This window comes from Cyprinus carpio, chromosome B16 (genome assembly GCF_018340385.1).
Source record: "Cyprinus carpio isolate SPL01 chromosome B16, ASM1834038v1, whole genome shotgun sequence".
NCBI lineage: Eukaryota > Metazoa > Chordata > Actinopteri > Cypriniformes > Cyprinidae > Cyprinus > Cyprinus carpio.
The window spans coordinates 24,892,796-24,917,605 of NC_056612.1; the positions used below are offsets into that span (position 1 = coordinate 24,892,796).

Genomic DNA, 24,810 nt, shown 5'->3' on the forward strand with positions numbered 1-24,810 from the left:
GTCAGTCACTTGAGTTTTTTTGCCATAATGAATCCTAAAACATTGTCCACACAAGCTTGCGCACAAACTGTTCCAGGTGTGGCTTGGGGGATGACTGTTAATTATGTTATATGTGAATATTAATTATGCACTAAAGTTATAATGCAATGTAAAAAGTGGTAACCTGTAACTGTTATATTAAAGAGCTATTTCTACTAATACCCAATCTTACCCTTAAATGTAGTTTTGTTGATGTATCCTAAAATACTCATAATTAATCAATAATAAAAAAAATAATTTTTTTTTTTTTTTTTAATAAAATAAAATCAAATAAAACAAAAAAAATAATACCACAAAAAAAAAAATCATATCTAACTAACCATTTTTTTTTCAGTGTGGTTTCTCTGTCCCTGAAAGACTGAAGTCTGTATAATTTATTAGTTGTTAAATATGTGGTATTTTTTAGCATTCACACTTTAAAAAGTTTACAGTGAAAATAATGGAAACATTTTGATATCATTAATTATTTTTAATATTTTATGACTTTGTAAATGTGCATTTAGTGCAGGCTCAGAAATGAACAAGGGCTTGGGGCAAAAATGCAACCTAAATCATAAAAATATCACCCAAATGCAAGATGCTGGGGCAAAAAATAAATAAAAAAATTAATGGGGGCACAATTAAACAAAATCGATTATGATTGGAATGCATGAAAGGACATTATATTTAGTTTCTGTTTATTATTTGTATGTACTTTTGAGGCTATTTAAAATTACATTCATCTCATAACATATTTACAAACAAAATAAACCATTATTAAACATGCTGTAAATGCCATGTCAGATGCGGCTTCTGTGCCACCTTGGACTTTTTTAGATTTTAATAAAATCTATAGTATTCTGATTGATTGGATTAACTGAAGAATACAAGAATACAATACAAAGGTAAAAAATGCCACTCGACATCAGTTCCAGTGGGGAATTTTGCCCCTTAATGGAAAAGCTTGTTTCTGAGCCTGATTCTTTGCAACTAGTAATATATGCCCTTTCCTTTTAACCAGGCTGGAGTTTCCAGATGGGCTCAGCCTACCAGTTTCACAGCTGGCGAGTGTTTGTGCTGGTGTGTGCGTTCCCGTCCGTCGCCGCTATCGCAGCGCTGACCACCATGCCAGAGAGCCCACGCTTCTTCCTGGAGGTTAGTGACGTCCCACATCCCGGCTTGGAACTGTTTTTTGGTTCATGCTGTAGGTAGAAGTGCAGAATAAGTTCCTAAATGAAAGATGACTTTGCTGCAATGTGTGTGTTTTAACAGAACGGAAAACATGATGAAGCATGGATGATTCTGAAGCAGGTCCATGACACCAACATGAGGGCCAAGGGCTACCCGGAGAGGGTTTTCTCTGTGAGTACTGCCAGATTCACCATCAGAAAGAACAATAACAAGTGAACTGTGGAAATATTCATTTCTCAGTATGAATTAGAAATGAATTATGCAGCCAGGCTAATGGGTTTCCATTTATCTGGCCGAAATGGAGTTAAATTGGCTTTCATGCACATTTAATGAAAGTTATTTTTTATTTTGGGAACGTAAACAACATTCTGTAAGTACTATGGACCCTTTTAAAGTCTGCAACGATTAGCATTGTAAATCTTAATCTAGTTAATTAGACACGCTCACCTATCTTTGCCAAGTACTGTCGTTAATATAGGCTATTCCTACCGAAAACATTTCCTACAAAACTGAGTATATCAGTGAAGTATGAAGGCACGTTTTTGAAGCATGCTGTGAAATCCTCAGGTAACCACTATTAAGACGGTGAAACAGATGGATGAGCTGGTTGACATGGGTGGAGAGGCCACAGCCTGGCATAAGCGCTGGAGGATCAAGCTGACCAACCTCTTCCATCAGGTAGAGTATGATAACACCGCAAAAATCACTCAAACAAATCAAATTTTAATTTCACATGATCTACAGAGGACATATTCTATTCTTCTGCACATTTTGTTTTATATCAGTCAAAGTTTCTTGCACCAAAAAGTCATCATTTCATTGAACACTACTGCTCAAAAGTTTGGAGTCAGTAAGTTTTTTCATTAAATTTATGCATTTAGCAGACACCTTCATTCAGCAAGCATGCATTAAATTGATAAAAAGTGACAGAAAAGACATTTGTAATGTTACAAAAGAGTTATATTTAAATACTGTTCTTTTGGAAATTCTATTCACCGAAAAATCCTGAAAAAAAAAAAAATCACGTTTTCCACAAAAATATTAAGCAACACCGGGGCTAAAACTAACCTAAAAACAAAATAAAAAAATAATTAATAATAAAATATTAAATGAAGATCTAAATAGTAGCTCTTCTTGGCAACTTACTAAAATAATTTTATTTTGAAGCTCTAAAATTACTAACTGGAAATAAATAAAAGTTAAAACTGAACTAAAACTGAACTAAAAAAAAAATCAAAATAATATTTTAAAAGAACAAAAACTAATTAATATGACAAAAGAGCAAAACTAACTCAAATTAAAATAAAAACTGAAAATATAAAAATTATATAACAATAATAATAAAATAACACCAAGCAGCACAACTGTTTTCAACATTTATAATAACACAAAATATTGGTTACACTTTATTTTAAGGCATGCTTGTTACCGTGTAATTATACATTTTTTAATAACTACATGTATTACTATATGGTTAGGGTTAGGATTAGGGTTTGGGGTTACTTGCATGTAATTAGCATAATTTATTGTTATTATAATAGTAAGTACATGTAACATGTGACAAGGACACCTTAAAATAAAGTGTTACTGAAATATATCTTAAGAAACAAATCAGCATTTTAGAATGATCAAGTGACACGTCTTATTTTTGATCAAATAAATGCAGCTTTAGTGACTTCCTTCAAAAACATTAAAAAATCTTGTTCATCCCCAAACTTTTAAACAGCATTTTATATACAGTGTGTAAATGATTGTTATTATAATTGGTTAACCTCTTTGCATGAAGGAAATAATAATGCCCTCACCAATTTGCTGAGTACTAAGTGAGTGGGTGGTCATATGTTAACATTCTTGTTTTAGTGATTTGTAACCATGGCAATTCTGATTGACACATATTAGTTTCCATAAATTACAAAGACTAAAGTCTCTATAGTACATTGGACTCAAATAAAATCCTGCTTTATTTTCCAGGTGTGGGGCAACTTCCTGACAGTATTTAATCCAGAGTACCGGAGGATCACCTACATGATGATGGCCGTGTGGTTTTCCATGTCCTTCAGGTAGACTACCTTGAACCACATGCATTTTCCAACCCATCCTATGAATGCATCTCTGCATCGTTTCATGTCTTGTTGCTCTCTGTCTCCAGCTACTATGGGCTGACTGTTTGGTTCCCTGACATGATCAAATACCTGCAGAAACAAGAGTACTCCTCTCGCACAAAGGTCTTCATCAAAGAGAAAGTAGAGCATATGACCTTTAACTTCACCCTGGAGAACCAGATCCACCGGAATGGAGAGTACTTCAACAACAAGTAAGCGCTGCTGACAGCCAGTATGCCGGACATATTTCAGTAAATAGGCCAGACCTTTCTATGAAAAGTGAATTGTGTTGTGACATTTGCTTGTTTTTTAAAGGTATAATCCAGATTAAATGCAATTTAACTGTGAGAGAATGACACAACAACCTTATCTTTTGAGCACGCATTTGTTTTTCTTTCATTTATGGTTCTTTGAGCTAAAATCTAAGGTAGCATCATATGCAGTATTTATTAATATTTTAAATTAACTTTAAATTCTCTCTCTCTCTCTCTCTCTCTCTCTATATATATATATATATATATATATAAAATTTACTTTTTTTTTTTTTTCAAATATTATTAAATATTTCTATATACTGTGGCTTTAGATTTTTTATTTATTTTTGTTTTAGTAATTTTAGTACTTCAAACATAAACTTTAAATTGAGTTTCTTCATCTAATATTTATATTTCAGCTTTATTTCACTTAACAAAAATTATTTTTATTAGTTTTAGATTTCGTTACAATAACAACCTTGATCATACCGAATGTATATTTTTTTAGAAAGACAATCCAAGAGTGTGTTGCTAAAAATCATGCGAATACAGACGAGTTGAGAGAAATACATTTCACGTAGGTGGCTGCCTGCAGACCGTAAGGCAGCTCTCTAGAGTTTGTAACAGAGCAACTGTTCCTCAGAAGCTTTCATGTGAAGCCTGTGATAGTGTGATCACCCTCCAGCCTCTCTTTGAAACCATTAATCAGTGAGTGTCCTACAGTTTTATTCAAATAATGCATCCCAATTATGAGCAGCTGTTCCTCTTCAAGTAGATAAAGTCTTTCCCACAAATCTAGTTTATGTTCAGCTAATCAGGAATGTGGTTTAATATATAAGCTAATCTCTTATCAGCTAACGCTTTTAGTTTATAGTTACAATGCCGTTTTAATTCCATGACCATCAATAAAGTCTAAATACAAATTTGTCTCAACATGCATAACAAATCCAATAGGAATGATACAAAATCACAAAGAGACCAGATGGAGACTTTCCAGGTTATCCATTTGTATTTGGGCCACTTTGTAGAAGCTAAAGGAATTCTGTATACCTCTCAGGCAGCAATACAAATTTCTTAGTGAATCTTTTCTTTTTGTCATTAAAGGTTCTTGAATCTGAAGATGAAGTCTATGGTATTTGAAGACTCCCTGTTTGAGGAATGCTACTTTGAGGATATCACGTCAAGCAACACCTTCTTCAAAAACTGCACCTTCATCTCCACACTCTTCTACAACACAGGTGAGAAAACCACAGCTTTCACCCTTCTGGGTATAAAAAATATAGCATTGGCATTCAACAGCATTCAGAAGTAGAAAATATTGGAATTCCAGCCGTAGTCGTTCGAAGCTTTGATCCTTTATGAGAAGACACTCGTATGACGTTTTTCTTCGGTTAAAATGGCTCCTGTTTCTAGAGCTATTGAATGCATTGAATATGTTTCAGGTATCCTAGCAACACCAGCTCAGATTCTTCCTCCGCCTGTCTGTAAAGGAATGACAATCTGCTTTTCCTGATTCAGTCGTGCTGGGCGTTTATGATTGTTTCCCTGAGCAGCTTGCAAATAAATAATGAGGCTAAGAAAGGCTAGGCTCTGTTCCAAAACCTAGTACACTGCCTACATAGACAGCATTTTAATGTTTACATGAATGCATTTGCAGATGCTTTTATCCAAAGCATTAGATAGTTCACTGTCATAATTTACTCATCCTTAAGTCATTCCAAACCTGCATGCATTTCTTTCTTCTGTAAAACACAAAAGAAGATATTGGTAACCAAACCTTTTCACATCGCATTGATTTCCATCTTAGTTTTTTTGTCCACACTATAGAAGTCAACATTCTTCGATATATTCTTCGATATATCTTCTTTTGTTTTCCTGAATTTTCCTGCATATTCATGCATCCACTGCCATGCACTATTGGCATGCAAAATGCTGTTTTTCAAAAGGTTATGGGAATAAATTAATCCAAGATGGCAATGACTATAGTATCCATATCCTGTGTGAATGACCATTTTAAGGCAGTAGACAGCTTACAAGCTTTTAGTATTGAGACAAATGTCAAAAATTCAGCTGCGTCTTAAAGAAGCTCAATGCATTAGACGACATGCATAAAGATGTCTAATGATTTTAGGGTGACCATACGTCCTCTTTTTCCCAGACAAGTCTTGGCTATGATTTCTAAGTTGTCTAAAATATCCAGGTTTTGGCTTTACTTTGCTATTTTTTACATATTTGCTGAAGGTAAGTACTTTGACCAATAGCGTGAAGGCATTGTACATGTAGGATGCAATAAGGTGGGATCTACAGAGAATGGTCAAAGCAACCCAAAGAGACTTACATATAATGTTTGAGGACTGTAGAGAGCTTGTCAACAGGAGAACAAAGCCAAAGCTGGGCAATTTAGAAATCCCAGCAAGGACGTGTCCAAAAAAAAAGAGGATGTATGGTCACCCTATTGATTCTTACAGCAGTTTGACCTAAAAACGCCTGCATACTGTACTTTAACTGGTGTAATGGAAGAATAGCTGCTGCATTGGTTGACAAGAGCCCTAATCTGTTTCTAGACTTGTTCAAGTACCGGCTGATCAACAGCAAACTCATCAACAGCACTTTTCTGCATAACAAAGAGGGCTGTATGCTGGATTTCAGCGATGAGAACAACGCCTACATGATCTATTTCGTCAGCTTCCTCGGCACACTTGCTGTCCTGCCTGGGAACATCGTGTCTGCCCTGCTAATGGACAAGATCGGACGTCTAAGAATGCTGGGTAAGAAAAACAAGTTGAATCAGTGCTAAATAGTTTTGGAGCTCAGAGTAATATGAATTCTTTTTAAAAAATAATAAACATTTGTTCTCACTCTGGTGCAGCGGGTTCCAGTGTGATTTCCTGCGTCAGCTGCTTCTTCCTGTCATTTGGAAATAGCGAATCTGCTATGATTGCCTTGCTCTGTCTATTTGGGGGCATCAGCATTGCGTCGTGGAATGCCCTGGATGTGCTAACTGTGGAGCTGTACCCCTCGGACAAGAGGTGGGCCAAGCTCATACATGTATTTCTGTGATTATTGTGCATCTATCACAACTGTCCTCTTTTCTCTCTGCATGTGTATTTAACAGTGATCTCAATACATATTTGAGCACTTACGCCACATTTTAAAACATCTATTTGTAAAGCAAGATTCTCTTCACACTGTGTGAAATGATTGGAAAGATTAATAGATCAAATGTATGTCAGTAATTCTGTGCTGCATTGCCACTGCAGTGCAGATCAAATACATCATAATTTAGGGCATATCTAAAAATTCTCAGTCAAAATGAATGAAGTCTCAGCAGTTCTGCCATAAAGTGCTATGCATTATTTCTAAGAAAATATGTTGACAGTGCCTGCTTAACAAAATGGACTCTTTAGCACCCCTAAGAGTTCAATCGCTGAACAACCGATTTCAGAAACATTTTGAAGATATTTACAATATTATAAAAGATCACGAATAACATTCTATTTAGCAGAGTCCTGAAAAATTCTTTCCACAAAGAACCTTCTAGTGAACAGTTCTTATAAGAATCATGTTTTTCTTATTCTGAAGAACCTTTTTTCTGCTATAAACAAGCTTCTTTGTGGAACCTTCAGTGACCAATAAAGAACCTTTAATTTTTTAAAAGTGTAGAATGAGGATCATGTGACACTGAAGACTGGAGTAATGATGGTGAAAAGTTATCTTTGCATCACAGGAATAAATTACATTTTAAAATATATTCAAAATAGGAAAAAAGTTATTTTAAATTGTAATGATATTTCAGGTTTAGAGCAAATAAAAGGAGCTTTGGTGAGCATAAGAGACTTCTTTGAAAAAGAAGGATGTATTTCTTTATAGACAGATCCAATTTGTGAAATTGTACATATTTTTCTCCTTTTCCACAGAACTACAGCCTTCGGCTTTCTAAACGCCCTCTGTAAGTTAGCTGCAGTTCTGGGCATCAGCATCTTCCAGTCGTTCGTGGGCATCACTAAAGCGGTGCCCATCCTCTTCGCTTCAGGGGCTTTGGCAGTTGGAAGCTTCTTGGCTCTCAAGCTTCCTGAGACTCGCGGTCAGGTGCTTCAATAGTGCAGCGTTCCAGCATGCAGGTGGCTGCGTTTGAGTTTGACCCTGTCCGTGAGTGAGCAATGCTGGAAGCAGCCGACACAAATCTACCATTTACAGATATCTTCATTCCTCCAATATGTGCAATCATATTATAATTTCATTCAATTTAATTTGATTTCATTTAGATCTACCTGTATAGATATGTTCCCTGCCGATGTCTCACAGGAATATTGGAAACCCTGTGTGTATGTGTGTGTGTAGGAAAACTGCCATGTTACACACATTCCAGCTTTGCGTTATGGAATGAATGTGAAATTTAACGTTCATTTTGACTTTCCCTTTAATCTTCACCCGAGCCATCACTGAGGACCCGTGAAACCAGTAGATAGATATATTTGAATGGACAGTGTTGATCTAGTGGTGCTAGTGATGGTTAATGTTGTTGCTTTACTCTAGTCTGTTGTGTCCCAAAAATATAAAAAGTGTGTGATGCCGCAATTGTCTGCAATATCGGCTCAAGCACTCCTCACTTTTGAAATGTTTTAATGCATTAACACTGACGTCACATTACTATATTATAGACAGTGGTTCACTCATTTTTGGTTTTCGGAATTCAAATTCGGTTGTTCTTTCAAAATGTCTGATTATTGACGGTGTTGTGCATGCAATGAAGCATAACGATTCATAAGAATATGCTTGAAGATAGTGAACATAACTGATGAAAGTGCTCTGTATTACACTTCTCAGCCTATGATTCTTTGGACATGATGTAAAATATGATATTACAGACATGATGGGTTGTATGCCATTATTCATACTTTGCATTGTTTTATGCTACTATCATACTTTGTCCTAGAGTTTCTGTTCCTATTGAGATCCACAAAGCAGTTTTAGTTACGTTGCTTTTGAATGTGACAAACATTACATTCGCCCCGTTTTCATACAAAAAATCCATTGAACACATAAGAAAAAAACGAAAGGAAAAAATGAACAAATGAAGCACAATATGATTTGATTAAACTGTCTAAAACAATAGTTTTATTTTGATGATTATGTAAATTATGTATTGAATATAAATATATAAAAATTTGCTGTAATTCAAGTCTGTCTGTTTGAACACTCAAACTATTATTAAATATACAAACATATATATAAGATATTTACATGTTCAAATGTTGAACTAGTATCAACATATGTCTTAGATAGATTCCATTTGATGTATGTATATACAGTTTATCTGTTCATTAAGGGATTTCATTTTTTTTTATCAAAGCAAATATATTAAAAAAATAACTGAACAAGTCAATACACTGATTTGCAGCACACACAATCACCCTCCTTCACGTTTTCTCTTGTGTTCTTGTAAAGAAACAGAGGTATCCGTCTGTGTGTGGGTGTGTAAGTATGGAAGTACAGTATGTGTGCTTGCATGTGAAATGTTGAGTGTTCTCTGAATATTTGTATTTATTTATATAACTGTTTATGAGAGTTTGATTTTATAGTATTTTTTACTTTGAGTATCTGTAGAAACAGATGTAGTGCCACATGCAGGGTGACTTTTTTTGCTGTATCATTGTTGACCTGATGTTCAATTCTTTGGTGACTTGGTAGCAGTAACAGAATATAGCATCAAAAAAAAAAAAAAAAACCCAAATGGATTTTTAAAATAAAGCAACATCTGATAGGAAGCAAAAACATAGGATATCCCATATTAGGACAAGCAACTTGTCCAATTCTGCTACATTTTACCAAGCACAATTAATACATGGAAAATCATGGAAAACTGGTTAAATAACCAGATAATGACAAAATAAATAAATAAATAAAATTCAGAGAAGACAAAACCCCACCTGGCTGGAAGCTATATTTCAGCACTGTTGCTCGTAAACACAGCCAGCACTTACACGAAAACTGTTTTTGGTGTCATTCTCAACGTTCTTTACTGCCATTTTGTAGGATAGCAGCCATATTATGTGCTCAGAGTAGACACACAATACAACCAACCATTTTTAGATTTAAAAATACTTCAACCAAAGTGGTTACCAAACACAAACTATTCATTTTAGACAGATGTAACTTTCAAGCTCTTAAAATGTTTAAGACAGCCTATTTCAATTGGAGAAAGCGGTATTGCGCAGTGCCACGCGCTACATAGTTACAAAATTCTAGAAACTGCCATCCCTGCCGTGACCATCGGTCACCAGTAGTGTCACAGATGCTGTAGTGACAATCTTTATGTGTGACCGTGCGCATCTTTAATTGCCAAATATTTTCTACTTCCTCAGTTTGTACTGGCAGATCACGGCATAGACAAAAACGTAATTTGTAATACATCGACGTTCTAGCAGGGTGTGGTGAACCAAACATAAAAACAATATGAAAAACAAAGTTTTGAGGCTACAGACATATCTCTCAATCAGGTGTTTTACTCAGATGGGACGCACTTTGTGCTCTTGCAAATGTTTAAAAAGCTGGTTACAATTTAGGGAAGGCTTGAAAACGATAAATATTAAAGATTTGGTTGGGCAGTAAACTAGATAATTGTTTGTGCGCACAAACCAATCATCTTGAACTTCTTTGATGTCACTTTCAAAAACATTTCCAGACAGTCCTGCAGTTTGTAACCCTTCACATCTCCAACGTGTAGCTGTTGTTCCCTTCGTTGAATTACAATGAGTATGTCATAATTGCTGTTGTATGCTGTGAATTACAGTAACTAATCTCAGTGAAGCTATGACTTATCTGTGTACAAGCAGTCCTGGATTTGGTCCTCACTTAAGATTGTGTACTGGCTGTAAGACTTTTGGGTTTTGTTACAGGGTCTTTTGTATTTCTAAATGTGTTCACTTAGCAACAATCAATCTCGTGTGCAAAAAGAAAACAAAGCAATAAGTGGTAAACATGTTCACTCTGCCCCCAAACTATTGGGCAAGAAAGCACACTAAAATATCTGCTGGCCATATTTGATGAAACAGCAGCTAAAAGAAAACAACAGGCCAACATTTGTGTACTCTACAAATATACCATAGGTCTTCTGATGCTTTTGTCAGTTTCAGTGTATTGCCATAATTTCAATGTGACAGAGAGTTTATCACCTTATCATTGTACTGTGCTGTAGAGATCGTAGATGTTTGTATGTAAATGAATAAATATGTGGAATAATAAAACAAAAAAGGAAAAAAAAATGTTGAACATGAGAAATAGAGTACTACTGTATGTTGTTCATTTTGTGATTTGTTTTTTTGTACATGAGAATGGAAATGTTGATATTATCGCTGAATATAGAGACTATTCCATCCTTACCAAAATGGTTCTGTATTACAGTTTGTGAGAGATTTACTTTGCGTTTTTTGACTCGTATTCTGGGGATCGGACTGCGCTTGTGCATTTCAAACTGTCCCTCAATGGATTTAAAACATACATACAAATAAACAAATGGTATAATGCTTGAATAGATTAGTGCAGTTCTTCACGCACGCACCACTCAGACAAACTTATACTCAAGAAAAAACTGGCATTGTTTACTCACCATCACGTTTTCATGTTCTTCTTTTGTGAAACACAAACATGAATGTTTTACAGAAGGTCCAGGGCCTGGTTTTCATGCAAATAGAAATAGCCTACTTGGCGGTTGGCTCCCAAAAAAAAAAAAAAAAAAAAAAATTGTAGTAAAAGTAGCAAAAAAGTTTGTTTAAATTAAGTAGGCCTTTGACATGTCTGCTATATTCCAGGGCTTCAGAAATTTTCAGATTTAATCAAAATTTCGGTTTATCACACAAATAAACAATTAATTTTTGTTTGTACTTACTAGGCTACTTCTGATATGTAAATCTACAATAAATGAATAAAATATTAAATAAAAAACAGTAGATATGTTGTCAACTTACAGTAACATAGCCAACAATATGTTATGGAATCACTGTATAAACATATATAGAGTTAAAATGGTTAGCATAGACCTATATATACTTTATGCAGTCTTAGGCGAATCTGATTTCAGTTTGTGACCAGTTATATGGTGCCAAATTAAATATATATATATATATATATATATATATATATATATATATATATATATATATAATATATATATAATATATATATATATATATATATAAATATATATATATATATAACTGGAACAGGACTGAAAGATTCATCTCTTAATTATAGACTTACATATCATAGTATGTTACAGAATGCTTACGTGTCTACGTCCTTAAGAAAGCAAATTGTGATTAGGGTGTCAAACCTCAACAATCACATTTTTAAATAGGCTATAGCCATCTCTAGATGTTGCCTAAATCTACAATATAATGACAAATTATGAAATAACAGTATTTACGTGTTAACTAACGGAATAGTACGTACCGTACGAAATCACTGTATATGTAGTATTAAAACTGTTTAGTATAATGTACATTTATGCAGCTGCTATGGTCGCACTCTAAGGTGAATTCGAATTCTGTTTGTGAACGTTTATTTGGCGCCAAATTAAAATGCGCGCGCGTAGTCGAATTTTGAGGTGTTTGAAAACTAGGCTGTTTACGAAATGTAGAGGTGCCCTGAGAATCTGACGCAACGTTCTATCCAGCCGTTAGGCGGCGGTGATGTCATTTCAGCCGCTGGCTTTCTAAACAGTGAAGGAGGATCTGCATGAATCGCTTCCTGTGTGTAATACATAAACAACACTACGAAGGCGAAAGGTGAGAGAAATGATTTCGATATTTGATCGTGCATTTTTTTTGTCACTTGTCACTGTGCTGTTTGCTTATGTAAACCTGTGCATGAAGTTATGTTTTAAAAAGCAGCGATGAAGGCAAATCTAGAATATGTCATTTCTGATTTTCGGGGGGATATTTTATGAAGCTGCATGCGGTTTGCGGCTTAAATATACTATTTATTCGGCATGACATGTATCAATGAGATTGCTACGTGAACCTGGTGCACAGACAATTGTTGCAGTTTACTTTTATACATATTTTGACAACGTTTTATCAGGTTACAACAGCGATAAATAGACAAAATATGAGTTCTGTTTGCATCATGGCGGGGTGCGTTTCCCAAAACCATAGTTGCTAACCTGTTAGCAACTAGTTGGTTGGCAATGGGAAATTGCATTGCAACCAACAAAGTTGCTAACTTAGTTAGCAACTATGGTTTTGGGAAACGCACCCCAGATTAGGTTACCATAGCAACAGCGTGAAATATGAGTTCTGTTTGCATCATGGCTGCTATGTAACGTTAGTACATTTTCAAGTCCTAGTTACTTTAAAAATTAATTGAGCATATTGGTGAATTTTTAAATTATTTACATGTTGCCATTTTTGCCAGTGTTTCTCGGATAGTTCTCTAACTTTTGACATGAAAAGACTAAATTAAAAAATATATATATTCAAGTTTTTTTTTTAAATTGTTGTCATTTTTATGATCAAACAAAGCAATCTGGAAATGTTAGAGATATTATTTTAATTGTTAATGACTCTAAAGTTTGTTCTTTTGTCATTATTTACAAAGTATCATTAATATCACCTTTAGTAAAATCCCTGCCAAAAGCTGAAAAAGTAATGCATTAACTTTTTTTTTTTTTTGCACCAACATAAACATAGATATCCATACTTTTTGATAAAATCACAGAAATCAGTAATAGAATATCATATAATATAATATAATACCCCTTACTGAGAAATAGATAAATTTTGCTCTTTGCTCTTTTTCCCCCCTTGCAATTTAGTAAATAATCAAGTTTGTAAGTTGAAGCATATTTCTGGGAATCTGGTGTAACCTTTTATAGAAATACTTAAAATTACCACACACAAATGTTTTTCTAATGTTTTTAAAAGACTCTTTATTGTAGATTTACATGTCATGCATATGAGTCACTCCTCAACAGAAAAACACTCAATGAATATGATTCACTCATCAACACTAGTATATTACAGAGTGCTTCATTGTCTAATTCTAGTCCCTAAGAAGACAAGTCCAGTGCTCTACGCTTCCCTCCACCCTCCACCTTCACCCCCTCATTAACCACAGATGTTTTCCTGCAGCTGGTCTTGTCTGCGCCTGATGCTGTCCAGTGCTCTCCGCTGCCTGCGTCCCTCCACCTGCACCCTTGCCTTAACCAGACAGCTGACCCATCACCGGCCCCACATGGGTCCTGTGGAGACCACAATACGGAACAAACTGGGCCAGGCACTCAAACCTGAGCACCTGGAGGTCATGAACGAGAGTCACATGCACGCCGTACCCGCTGGTTCAGAGTCCCACTTCAGAGTTCTGGTGGTGAGTCCTCAGTTTGAGGGTCTTTCGCTCTTGCAGCGTCATCGGCTTGTAAACGAGACCCTGCGGGAGGAGCTCAGCAGCTGCGTTCATGCCCTCGCCATCCAGGCTAAGACGCCCCAGCAGTGGAGCAGCAACCCCAGCCTGGCCAAAAGCCCCCCGTGCATGGGAGGATCCAAGCATGATAACACCATGGCTGAGAAACTGAAGGCGGGTCGAGACTGACTGACCAAATCTTAGAGTTGATGGGTATTTAATAATATAATAATCAGTTTTTTTCACATTTGCTTCATGCATATTTCTCATCTGGAGCTGAATGGGACTAATACACAATATTTAATTGAATTCATAAAAACATTATTATTATTATGCAATTTGTTCTTATTGGCTTGGACTGGTTAAGTACTATAATGAAATGTGGTTTATGTTTTATTTACATTGGAAGGAAGTGCTTCTTGTTTTAACACATGGAAAATTAAAATGATTACCAAAGTACATTTACATTTAGTCATTTAATTTTATCCAAAGCGACTTACAAATGAGGACAATGGAAGCAATCAAAAAAATGCTCAACAAAAGAGCAATGATATACAAGTGCTATAACAAGTGTCAGTTAGCTTAATACAGTCCAGTACAGGTAGCAAAAAGAATAGAATAGAATAATAAATGAAAAGAAAACAGACAGAATACACAAAGATTAGAAAGCTAGTTAGATATATGTATTTTTTTAAAGAATAGAATAGAATAGTGAGTGCTAAAGTTAGAGGGTCAAATAAAGATTAAAATCTAAAGATCTAATCTAAAAGATTTAAAGTATTCAAATATCTTTTAACTAAGTATTAAATCTCTTTTTTTATTTAAAATTTATGAAAACTTTTGGGAAATAATGTACTGTATATCACAGCCCTGCTTCTTGAAAAAAATATGGGCCTAATATTTCCTAATTTGATTATGGTGAGTTCAAAATCTTGCTTGTAGAGACCATGTAGAAACAGAAGATGAGCAGTGTTGCTATGGACAGTCATTATTTTATAAAAAATTGACGGCTGGCCAATTAGAATCAAGTGTTCTAGAGAGGCAATTTTCTTCTTCTGGCTTTTAAAACCGGACTGTATTATTTCACATCTCTAGTATCTGTACTGTAACTGGCAGAAATGACACCACCAGAGGGCAACAGATCATCAGAGTGCAGCTGTGTCTGTATAACATGATGTCTGTGGAGTGGTGCCTCTTCCACTTGAAAATCACTTCTGGTTATGTAATTAAATATAAGCAGAGCTTCATTTGTGGCAGAACAAGTTTGATGTCTGACCCCTGCAGTATTGGATCTGGCATCAATGTTAGTGGATCCTCCACATTAAACACATCTGAAAGAAGTTTTTTTTAGCAAAGCAATGTTAAATTGATTCATTAAAGCAAATAAAATATGTAGGCTTACAATCCTTATGTAAATTTTTTTAATGTAGAGGTGAAGAAGATATGGTAGATAGGTGATATGCAGAAAAACAGATCTGCCTATGAAAAGAGGAAAAAAATAAATATCTAATGTTAATCGACCACAAAACCATCCATAAGGGTAAATTATTTGAAATTGAGATTTATACATCATCTGAAAGCTGAATAAATTTGCTCTCCATTGATGTATGGTTTGTTAGGAGCAATATTTGGGTGAGATACGACTATTTGAAAATGTGGAATCTGAGGGTTTTCCCCACCTATTTGTATGGTAAGTATTCACGTAAAGTACACTCACCCAGTCATCATGGCAAAATTAACTTTATCTTCATGTCAGGGTCGTGCAGCGTTGTAATAATAATTGGCTTATTGTGCATCCATTACTTTCTCTTAGTGATTCGTTAATACTGATAATGAGAGAATATTGTTATATACATTCACATTTACTTTTATTCATTTAGCAGATGCTTTAATCCAAAGCGACTTGCAATTGGGGAATACATCAAGCAATTCATCTTAGAGGCAAATAGACACAGGAAGTGCTTGTCATACCAAGTTTCAAGCATTGTTCAAATAAGTACAAGATAGGGAAAGATTAAAGAAAAGATAAAATATTTGTTATGAACATGCAAAAAACAGTGTTTAGAGAATATTCTATATGTTAAAGTACCAGATTATTATTAAATATTGATGTACACTTCCATTCAAAAGTTTGGAAATTTTTAATGTTTTAAAAAAAGAAGTCCCTTACGCACAAAAATGTTGCATTCACCTGATCAAAAGTAAACCGTAATACTGAATAAATAAGCTTTCCATTGATGTATGGTTTGTTAGGATAGGACATTATTTGGCCGAGATACAACTATTTGAAAATCTGGAAAAATATTGAGATAATTGCCTTTAAAGTTATTGAGAAAAAATCGCCTTTAATGTTGTCCGAATGAAGTCCTTAGCAATGCATATTACGATTTCAAAATTATGTTTTGATATATTTATGGTAGGAATTAGAAAAATTTCATAAAAGAGAAATTGATAATTTTGACCCATACAATGTATTTTTGGCTATTGCTACAAATATACCTGTGCGACCTAAGACTGGTTTCGTGCTCAAGGGTCATATGTATTTTAAAATGTAATATATTTCTGTGATGCAGAGCTGAATTTCAGCATCATTACTCCAGTCACATGATCCTTCAGAAATCATTCTAATATACTGATGCTCAAGAAACTTTCTTCTTACCAATGTTAAAAACTATCGTGCAGCTTCATATTTTTGTGGAAACTGATACATTTTATTTTACTGTATATAAATCAATTTAATGCATCCTTGCTGAAGCAAAAATATTTTGTAACATTGTACATTATTTTACTGTATATAAATCAATTTAATGCATCCTTGCTGAAGCAAAAATAAATAAATAAATACATTCTTACTAACCCTAAACTTATTTGTAAGTGTTATTGTACAATTCACATGATGTCTGCCTGAGATAGGTAGATGGTTTGTCATCAGTGATGAGGGGTCGCTGCTGGAGAAGTGGACAGAACTGTGCTTCATCACTGAAGTATGGAGTCAACAGAAGGTAAAATAGGTTTCCCTCCCGAGTTCTTCCATGCAGAACTGATGACTCCGATCACAAAGCCAGTGAGGAATCAGAACAACTGGTGTCATCGTTTGACTGGAAAAACAGCAACATGACCATTTTATGGCTCTGTCCATTAGAGAGAGCCCTGGGGTGATCCCACACAGGTCAAACTAAAGTGTGTTTAATGTTCACCATCTCAGGAGTGCACGGAGTGATTTGTGTGCTTGAGCTCCAGGTGCGGCGATGCCTGAGAGATACATGTTTGTGATGCAAGCCAGAACAGGAAGGTCTGTAACGCAGGTGGGGTTATATGGCTGAGCGGCTGAAGGCTGATGTATCCCGAACGGGGTCACGAGGGCTGCCAGGGTGGCATGGTTCAGTGGGAACCGGCCTGGTAGTGCGTCACAGTGGGGAGAGTGATGGTGCCAGGCCTGGCTGGGACCCTGGACGGTGCGTCGTTCCCGCCGGCGTTTGATTTACAGGCTTGGGCTGGATCTGGGCTCCCTGACACAGCTGACCTCTCTAGGTTGAGGGTCAATAGGTTAGGGATGGGAGCACCAAATGGTCGTCTGGAAAAGCTCCTATAGGGACCGGCCGTCTCTGTGGAATAGTCGTCTGTACCATTCCTCCGTCTGATGCACTGTTTGTGTACTGTGTGGGGGGTGACACGTTTACCATTTGCTGGGAAACGTTCACGTGTAATGTGAAGAAAACTCACCAAGTCTGTGGTGCTCAAATAGATAGTTCACCTAAAAATTTTAAATTCAAACACACCAACCCTGTATTATTTTATGTTGTAGTTGAAACAAAAAAGGACAATAAATATTTTTAAAAGTAGTTTATACTGCTTATGTGTTATATTTGAAAAATATTTATTACATTTTTTAAAATGTTTTTAATAATTTACTGGTTATTTTTTCCCCTCTATCGTAACTCTCAAATCCCTTTCAACTTCATATTCAGTTAATAAATGTCTTTTTTAAACAAATTACAGCAGTTTAGGATAACTGAGAGCAATAAACATTCATTCATGTGTGTTTTATGACCAGGCAAGTTACAATACAAGTTTAAGTGTACTAAGGTTTGAGAAGTTGCCAAGGCTGCATTTATTTGTTAAAAAATACAGTAAAATCAGTGATATTAGGACATATTAAAATTTATTTATATATATTTCTTATTAATGTTGAATACAGGCTTTCATTTTTTTCTTCTTAGGATTCTATGATAAATAGAAAGTTCAAAAGAACAGAATTTATTTGAAATAGAAATCCTTTGTATCATTGTAAATGCCATTAGTCATGTATTAAATTGTGTAATGTATTTTTTTTTTAAATACTTGAACAGTAGTGTATACAAACATAAGCATGAAGTGCATGACTATATATGTTGAGTGCATTAATATGTGTTAATTTTATTATTTTTTTGGTGTGTCCTTTTTAGACCTTAATTATTATCCACTTTACTGCATGGCAAAAAGCAGCTTGGACATTCTGCAAAACATCTCATTTTGTGTTTTACATAAGACAGAAAGTCATACAGGTTTGGAACGACATGAGGGTGAGTAAATGACGACAGTTTTCATTTATGGGTGAATTATTATTTTAAAATGAGATGATTTTTTTTCCCATCACAATCATGTAGATCATTTTATTTCAAACAGGCCACTGTTAAATACATGAGCTCCAAGCAAAATTTGCATTGTTTTCAGATTTCAAACAAAGAGTTGAAACAGTGCATTCAGAGAGGATATTCCCTGGACTGATTGTTTATCCATTTTGGAGGCAAAGTAGACAATTAGATTTAAGGTGAGAGTAATAGCTCATTAAGTCTTTAATTTGGAGGATTTTGTTTTTTGTCCGGCTGCTCGGCAAACGAATGAGACTAGTGAAAGAGAGGAAAGACAAAGCTGAAATGGGGAGGACAATATCCTTGTGTGGGAGAATTAGTTACACTCAGTAGTCCGAGTATTCAAAGCAGAGAGGAGATCAGAATAAAACAAAACAAAGTCTAGTCAGGTGGGTGATGGGGGTCACATGACAGGACATTACCTCGTTTGGGACATTAGCGAGTAAGACTGGATGATATTTGAGTGTTATTTAATGACACGGCTCATAGTGAAACACGATCTGAAGCATACCACTCTAATAAAAACAACAAAAGACTTGTAAATCTTTCCTAAAATGTAGTTAAAATACAATACCTCTTTTAAAGTTACCACAATCTTTAGGAAGAGTTCATAAAAATGTGAATATGTTTGGAAAAATAACAGCTGCATTCAAATGCACTCAAATTTAGATCAAAACCACTTCACTGAAAAAAAGAAAAAGGAAAAAACAACAGTGTGTTTCAATAATCGTTATGTTTACAACTTACAAAAATCATTTTGCACAGTGTAGAATTTTACTTATTTTTTTTAAGTGTGAGTAGTGCTTACTTGCCTATTTATTTGTCTGTCTGTCTATCTGTGTCTTTCTGTGTTTATTTATTTATTCCAGGCAAAAATTTCCATGGCATTTCTATGTGTTGCTAAGTTATTGAGTCAAAAGCTATAAGGGTTCTTCCTTCAATATAATTGGGTTGTTATAATTTGATTATTCCTATATCTACTTGGCGAAAGTTAGCTTAATTGCTCAAAAAAGTAACCCACCTCTGCGTAATTTGAGGAAACATTCATGTTCATATCACAAACTGTGCAGCATGAGTTACACATCAAAGGTGAAGGGTTAAAATTTGTTCACTTCACTAATCCTAATGAGAAAATTAACTGTAAAAAAAAAACTGATTTTTCAGTGTTGAAATTAAAACAATTTTAGGATAAAATACTATTTCAGTCTTTCTACTTAATTACTTTATAGTTACTTCAGTGTGTTACTTGCCATTTCTTTACATTTTCTAGCCATTATGAAGTGAAAATTGTTTCTATTCCAATTTTCAGTGTAAAAGTAACTAAATAATGGTTGTTCATTAGTCAGAACTGTCCGTGTTGTACTGAGAGACATCTAATTGAACTCTGGGTCAAAGTAACACCACCTAGTCGAATGGCCTTTAAATACCACCATTTTAACGAAATCTCGTTATACAAGCACACTTCATAAGCGCACAAAAGATGAACGATGACCCCTATTTGAATAAGAGCACACAAGCCATGACTGTCCAGAATTGCGAGGAAAAACAATTGCAGCAAGTTAGTGATGGTTTCTAATTCCCCTCATTAACTTTGACCCTAAAGAGCCCGAGATAATGTTCTTCACCTGGAAATCTCCCATTCAGGGTCTACAGTAATTGTGTGGACGCAGTCAGTCCAGGACAGATGCAGAAGTCATCTGCTGAAAGCAGGCCAGAGAATGGAGGGTTAATCTGCAGCGGTCCAGATGCGTGGCCCGCTGAAAAGAATCAAAAGCACCTCGCACGGCTCAGACAAAAAATGTGATCTATTGTTGGCATGTCAGCGCCGTGTGATATATTCTATCCTACACGCATGGACAAAACGGATCTGTGATTATAAAAGTGCCTCGCTCCCTCCGTCCACGTCCGCTGAAGAAGTTCTGGACACCAGGCCATTTGACCTCTAGGTCTTCTGGTCTTTGTTCCAGATGCCCTCTGTTTTTCACCCCGCTCTGAACCCGAGGCTCCAGTGTTCCCTTTCCAAATAAAGAGATTGGGGCCCTGCGGTTTATTTTCATTAGTGCTTTAAAACGAGGCCTTTGAGAGCGTAAAAAGCCAAATGAAAGAAAGCCTTAATGTGGTGATTAGAGGTTAAATAAAACATTTGAGCAAACAAACCTTGAGTTTGGCCGAGGGTTTACTGCATTTCCTCTCAACCCTAAAAGTTTAACACTTTATCTTTTACTCCGTGCTTGCAGCTGATCTGATGTAGAGATTGTCAAAATCTTCAATGGCTTTGTGGAGGTGAATTGCATCTCCTGTTTCTACATTAGTGTTGGTTTGGTAAGGAACAGGTCCGCTCTGGTTACAGCCCTGAGGTAGTTCACGCCACACTGCAACCCCTGACCCTAAGCATTAAACTCTGGCATGTAAACCGAGCAGCCAGTTGAAGAGAAGTGTGCTTGTACCATTTTAATCATAAAATCAAGTATAATTGTTGAAGGAGGTGTCTGAGCCATAAATAAAGATTAAAAAAAAAGCCATATTTGCAACGATTCCTTTTTTTGGTTCCCCAAAGAACTTTTCATTGAACAGTAATGTGTCACATTTTTCGTAATGTGAAGAACATATTAATAGACCATTTAGCAATATAGACAGTGATGATGCATTATTATCATGGTGAATTGTTTAAAAAATATATGAATTTATAACACTATACTTTTTTATTACCTTGGCATCAAATAACAGATAAATAGTTACTGATGCTGATGCCACTGCATCCTATTCTTCCCTACTATATAGTTTGCAGCAAAAAACCCAACAAAAAACAGTACGCCAAAAAGAGTAGTACTGTATGTCCGAATTCATAGTTTTTTACAATAAATTAAAACCCATATTCATACTATACAGATCCTACTTTTTTAAATGGTCGTGAAGTAAGCTTAAATTCTGGATACATTTTGGATATGGCGTATGTGGGTGTTTCTAATACAGCAGCTAAGGAATTAAAAGCAAATTTGAAGTATTTCGTTCTTCTGACCAATAGAATCAATATTTGCAGTTGAGGCAAATAGAAAAAAAAATATATATATATATATATATTTGTTGTAGTTTCCTCAACTATGACAACTTGCGAAAATGTGAAAAGGGTCCATGATCTGGAGAACCTTTTTCCATTATAAAGAAGCTGTAAAAGGTTCATGAGTTTCAAAGAGTGATAAAGAGTCATAAGAGTGTAGCATTATCTTATCACGCTGAATGAGCAAATGTAAAAATCTAGTTTGCTTTTGTGTTCAGAATGCATTTTCCCTAAACTTTTGGACATGACAGTGAAGGTTCTTGACCGCTTGCAAAATAGACAAACAGCTTTTCTCGGAAACCCTCCACCTCACCCTTCACACACACACTCAAATGAAAGCTCCCCACATTCATGGCTTTTTGTTTGGACTCGTTTGACCATAAAATATCCTGCATCTACCAGCAGAAATGCATCTTCCTCTTTGACTTGCTCTTAAGTGCACTATCTGAGCAGCTTTCTGACAGTCTGCAATCTTCTTTCTGGTCTTATACCTGAGGCTCATCAGCTTGGCAGACAAGCGGTTCAAATGTTTAATCCAGGTCAGTGATGATTATAAAGAGAAAGAAAAGAGAGATGTGGAGTTTTAGGTTTGGTCCTTAGATTAAATTCAATATTTGGCATGAATGAAAATTAAGCTGCTTGGAATACATGTACAATTCATCAAAAAAACGTCAAAATTTGCTAATTTAATATTGTACATGAGATGTATTCATTCATTCATTGATGGAAGCTATCAATCAATATTATCAGTATTTACCAATGAACTATGCATCATTTAGATGCATCACCGGAGTGAATTAGGCAGCTTCTCATGTGGCTTTTTTTCCATTAATTTCACAAGTGAGTGTCCTTTTTCCTCTTTCATAAGCATAATAACAAACAGTTGCTCCTCTGTTTTTTCCTTGATCGTTTTCAATAGCAAGAATCAAAATCCTAAAGTATTAGTGTTCGCAGACAACAAGAAACATATGTGAGCGTGGCCTACAGAATTTCATCTCGCACTCTTAAGTGGCTTGCTCCGGGGCGACCAAGTAGGTCAAGAGAATTGACATGAGGTGAAGAGGTTCACAAAAGCGTGAGGAGAAGGTCAACCGTAAAAATCCCCCCCCCCCCACTTTGGTGTGGAAGAGGGTTGGACACAGTGACAGGAGACATGGAGGCTGAGTTAGAGCGAACACTCTTGTCAATGTTCTCTGTCGACCCCCAGTCAAAACTGCTCACCCCTGTCGCACCCCTGCTCAGCGCTGGCAGCAGCGGGCCGCTTTCTCGCACTTTCTTTGTGTCTGCAGCAGCTTACAGTATGACTAACCGTGAGCCCAAACAACAGGAAGCGTGCCTTCTCATCCCAGCGGAACAGTGGTAGGAACTGACCCATGCTAAACTTCTAATGACAACTGTTGCTTATTTTCCTCCTTAACTACAATCTCTGAAGGGTGTAGTCAATATGATGAACATATTCTCCTGTTCTAATATTGGTGCATCTGTAGTAAATTGAGAAATTCATGTACAAAAAAATAAATAAAACTGTTTATAAACGGGTTTCCCAGACACTAACCACCTATTGGTTGAACAAACAGATGGCCCTGCCCCAAACTCATGCGATTGGTTAAGGTATGTTGCTGTTTCTCTTTGCCTAAACAAACAAAGCAATGTTTTGTTTTGACTTTTCAGGTGACTCAACCAACAAATTGTTCATTTATAGTTGTGTCTGCACGCTAAACCAGGATAAGATCACTTTTCTGAGTTTGGCAACTGCATTTACCTCAAGTGAAAGTTAGCATCAAATGCCTCACTAGCAAAAACTGTCACCCAAAGCGATGACAGTGTCATTTACTGTAAAGAGCTGTCACATCAGACTGTAAAGTGAGAGCCGGCGCTTTCGGGAGGTGTGGAAAGGGGAGGAGACGTGAAAGGAGGTAAAAGAGAAAGGTGGTGGGTTAGCTCCAGCTCCTCCTTTTCATCAGGGGAAAGAGGATGAAACCTGTCATTAGGAAGGTTAAATGAAGAAAGCCCTCAATGGGGAGGCCATTGTGTTGGAGCAGTGAGGAGGGTTAACTCTTTAGTGCCTCAAATAACATGGCTTGCTGCTTTGTGGAGGGCTGAAAGAGACAGAGGGGGGCCAAACGGAGTCTAGAGAAAAGCCCTGCAGGCCGGGCCACAGTGGGGGTTGACGGGCAGGACAGGGACCTTTGGGGATTTTTTCATCTCTTGTTTTTCTTTCTTTCTTAGCAGCTCATCCAGAACCTGCATTTTTTTAGAAACTCCCTGAGATGGTTCATTCTCGGGAGATTCCGCTCCCTTGTGTTGAGAAAAAAAAAAAACGCTCCTGAATGAATGCATGATTTCGCATTTAAGCCTCCCTTCAATGCACGGCTTAGAGATTTACTCATCCCAGTGTTAAATGCTGTTTGGGGTCAAAAATCTGTTAGATTGGAGAGTGCCGTCATAATGACGTCCTTCACAAGCCACTGAAAATCAGATCGAGCTAACGAACGTAAATAAATATGCACACAGGCAATTCCGTGGGGTTTGTGGTGCCACGGGTCCATTGTAGTCATGTGTGCTGTTCTTGAGTGTTTGTGTAATTATGTCATTAACTAGCTGGCTGTTTTCAGAGGTTGGTGGCTGTCCATTTTAGCAGAAATAATTATAGGTTTGGAAGATACAAAAGTATCTACAGCTTTAGCATTGAAAAGTGAACTAAGAAATATATGAATATTAACTTAAGTATTGCAATTTTTTTTGTATTACTAGGTTTTAGTTTTAAATATAATTGAAATTCTATTTTATTTAAAATTTCTATTTTATTTTATATCTAAATTATAGTTTGTATTACTATTTTGAATTAGTTTATATTTTTAGTTCATTTTAATTGCAGCTAAAGTTTTAGTAATAGTAATTTTGTGTTTTTGTCATTTTTATTTTGTCTATAAGTATATATTGCTTTATTCATTTTTTATTTCACTTTCGGTTTTAGTCATTTTAGTTTATCAAGTGAAACTAAATGAAAATTAGAAATGTTGCCTTAGTGTGATTTTACCTGACTTGTACTCATTCACACTTTCACATGTGCTGTCGATCTGATTAGTCAATTAATGTTAGCTGGTCATTTTGAGTCAGGATCAAAAAACAGTTTTTATTTTATTTTATTTTTTTAT

At 35.7% G+C, this 24,810-nt stretch overlaps 2 protein-coding genes across 3 annotated transcripts in view; both read left to right on the forward strand.

Annotated features, from left to right (window-relative positions):
* Positions 1 to 11,097, forward strand: part of LOC109085994 (synaptic vesicle glycoprotein 2A-like) — a 33,139-nt gene extending 22,042 nt beyond the window's left edge. The window contains exons 5-13 of the mRNA XM_042741681.1: positions 1,040 to 1,173; positions 1,291 to 1,380; positions 1,777 to 1,887; positions 3,181 to 3,269; positions 3,359 to 3,523; positions 4,670 to 4,803; positions 6,130 to 6,333; positions 6,435 to 6,594; positions 7,483 to 11,097. Coding sequence (XP_042597615.1) covers positions 1,040 to 1,173; positions 1,291 to 1,380; positions 1,777 to 1,887; positions 3,181 to 3,269; positions 3,359 to 3,523; positions 4,670 to 4,803; positions 6,130 to 6,333; positions 6,435 to 6,594; positions 7,483 to 7,666 — 1,271 coding nt within the window. The 3' untranslated portion in view covers positions 7,667 to 11,097. The remainder of the gene's footprint in view (positions 1 to 1,039; positions 1,174 to 1,290; positions 1,381 to 1,776; positions 1,888 to 3,180; positions 3,270 to 3,358; positions 3,524 to 4,669; positions 4,804 to 6,129; positions 6,334 to 6,434; positions 6,595 to 7,482) is intronic.
* Positions 11,098 to 12,193: 1,096 nt separating this feature from the next.
* LOC122140039 (bolA-like protein 1) lies at positions 12,194 to 14,422 on the forward strand. 2 transcript variants are annotated; one of them, XM_042741682.1, is made up of 2 exons: positions 12,194 to 12,351; positions 13,696 to 14,422. In XM_042741682.1, exons 1-2 carry the CDS (start codon positions 12,302 to 12,304, stop codon positions 14,150 to 14,152), a joined length of 507 nt encoding a protein of 168 aa, XP_042597616.1. In that variant the 5' UTR covers positions 12,194 to 12,301; the 3' UTR covers positions 14,153 to 14,422. The 2 variants fall into 2 exon arrangements, with proteins under 2 accessions (XP_042597616.1, XP_042597617.1); XM_042741683.1 differs by lacking the exon at positions 12,194 to 12,351 and adding an exon at positions 12,498 to 12,646.
* Positions 14,423 to 24,810: the final 10,388 nt, after the last annotated feature.

Excerpts from the sequence above, each read along its gene's own strand:
- LOC122140039 (XM_042741682.1), top strand. The coding sequence starts at position 12,302 with ATGAATCGCTTCCTGTGTGTAATACATAAACAACACTACGAAGGCGAA. Across the intron at positions 12,352-13,695 it reads CAACACTACGAAGGCGAAAG|CTGGTCTTGTCTGCGCCTGA; the intron begins GTGAGAGAAATG and ends GTTTTCCTGCAG.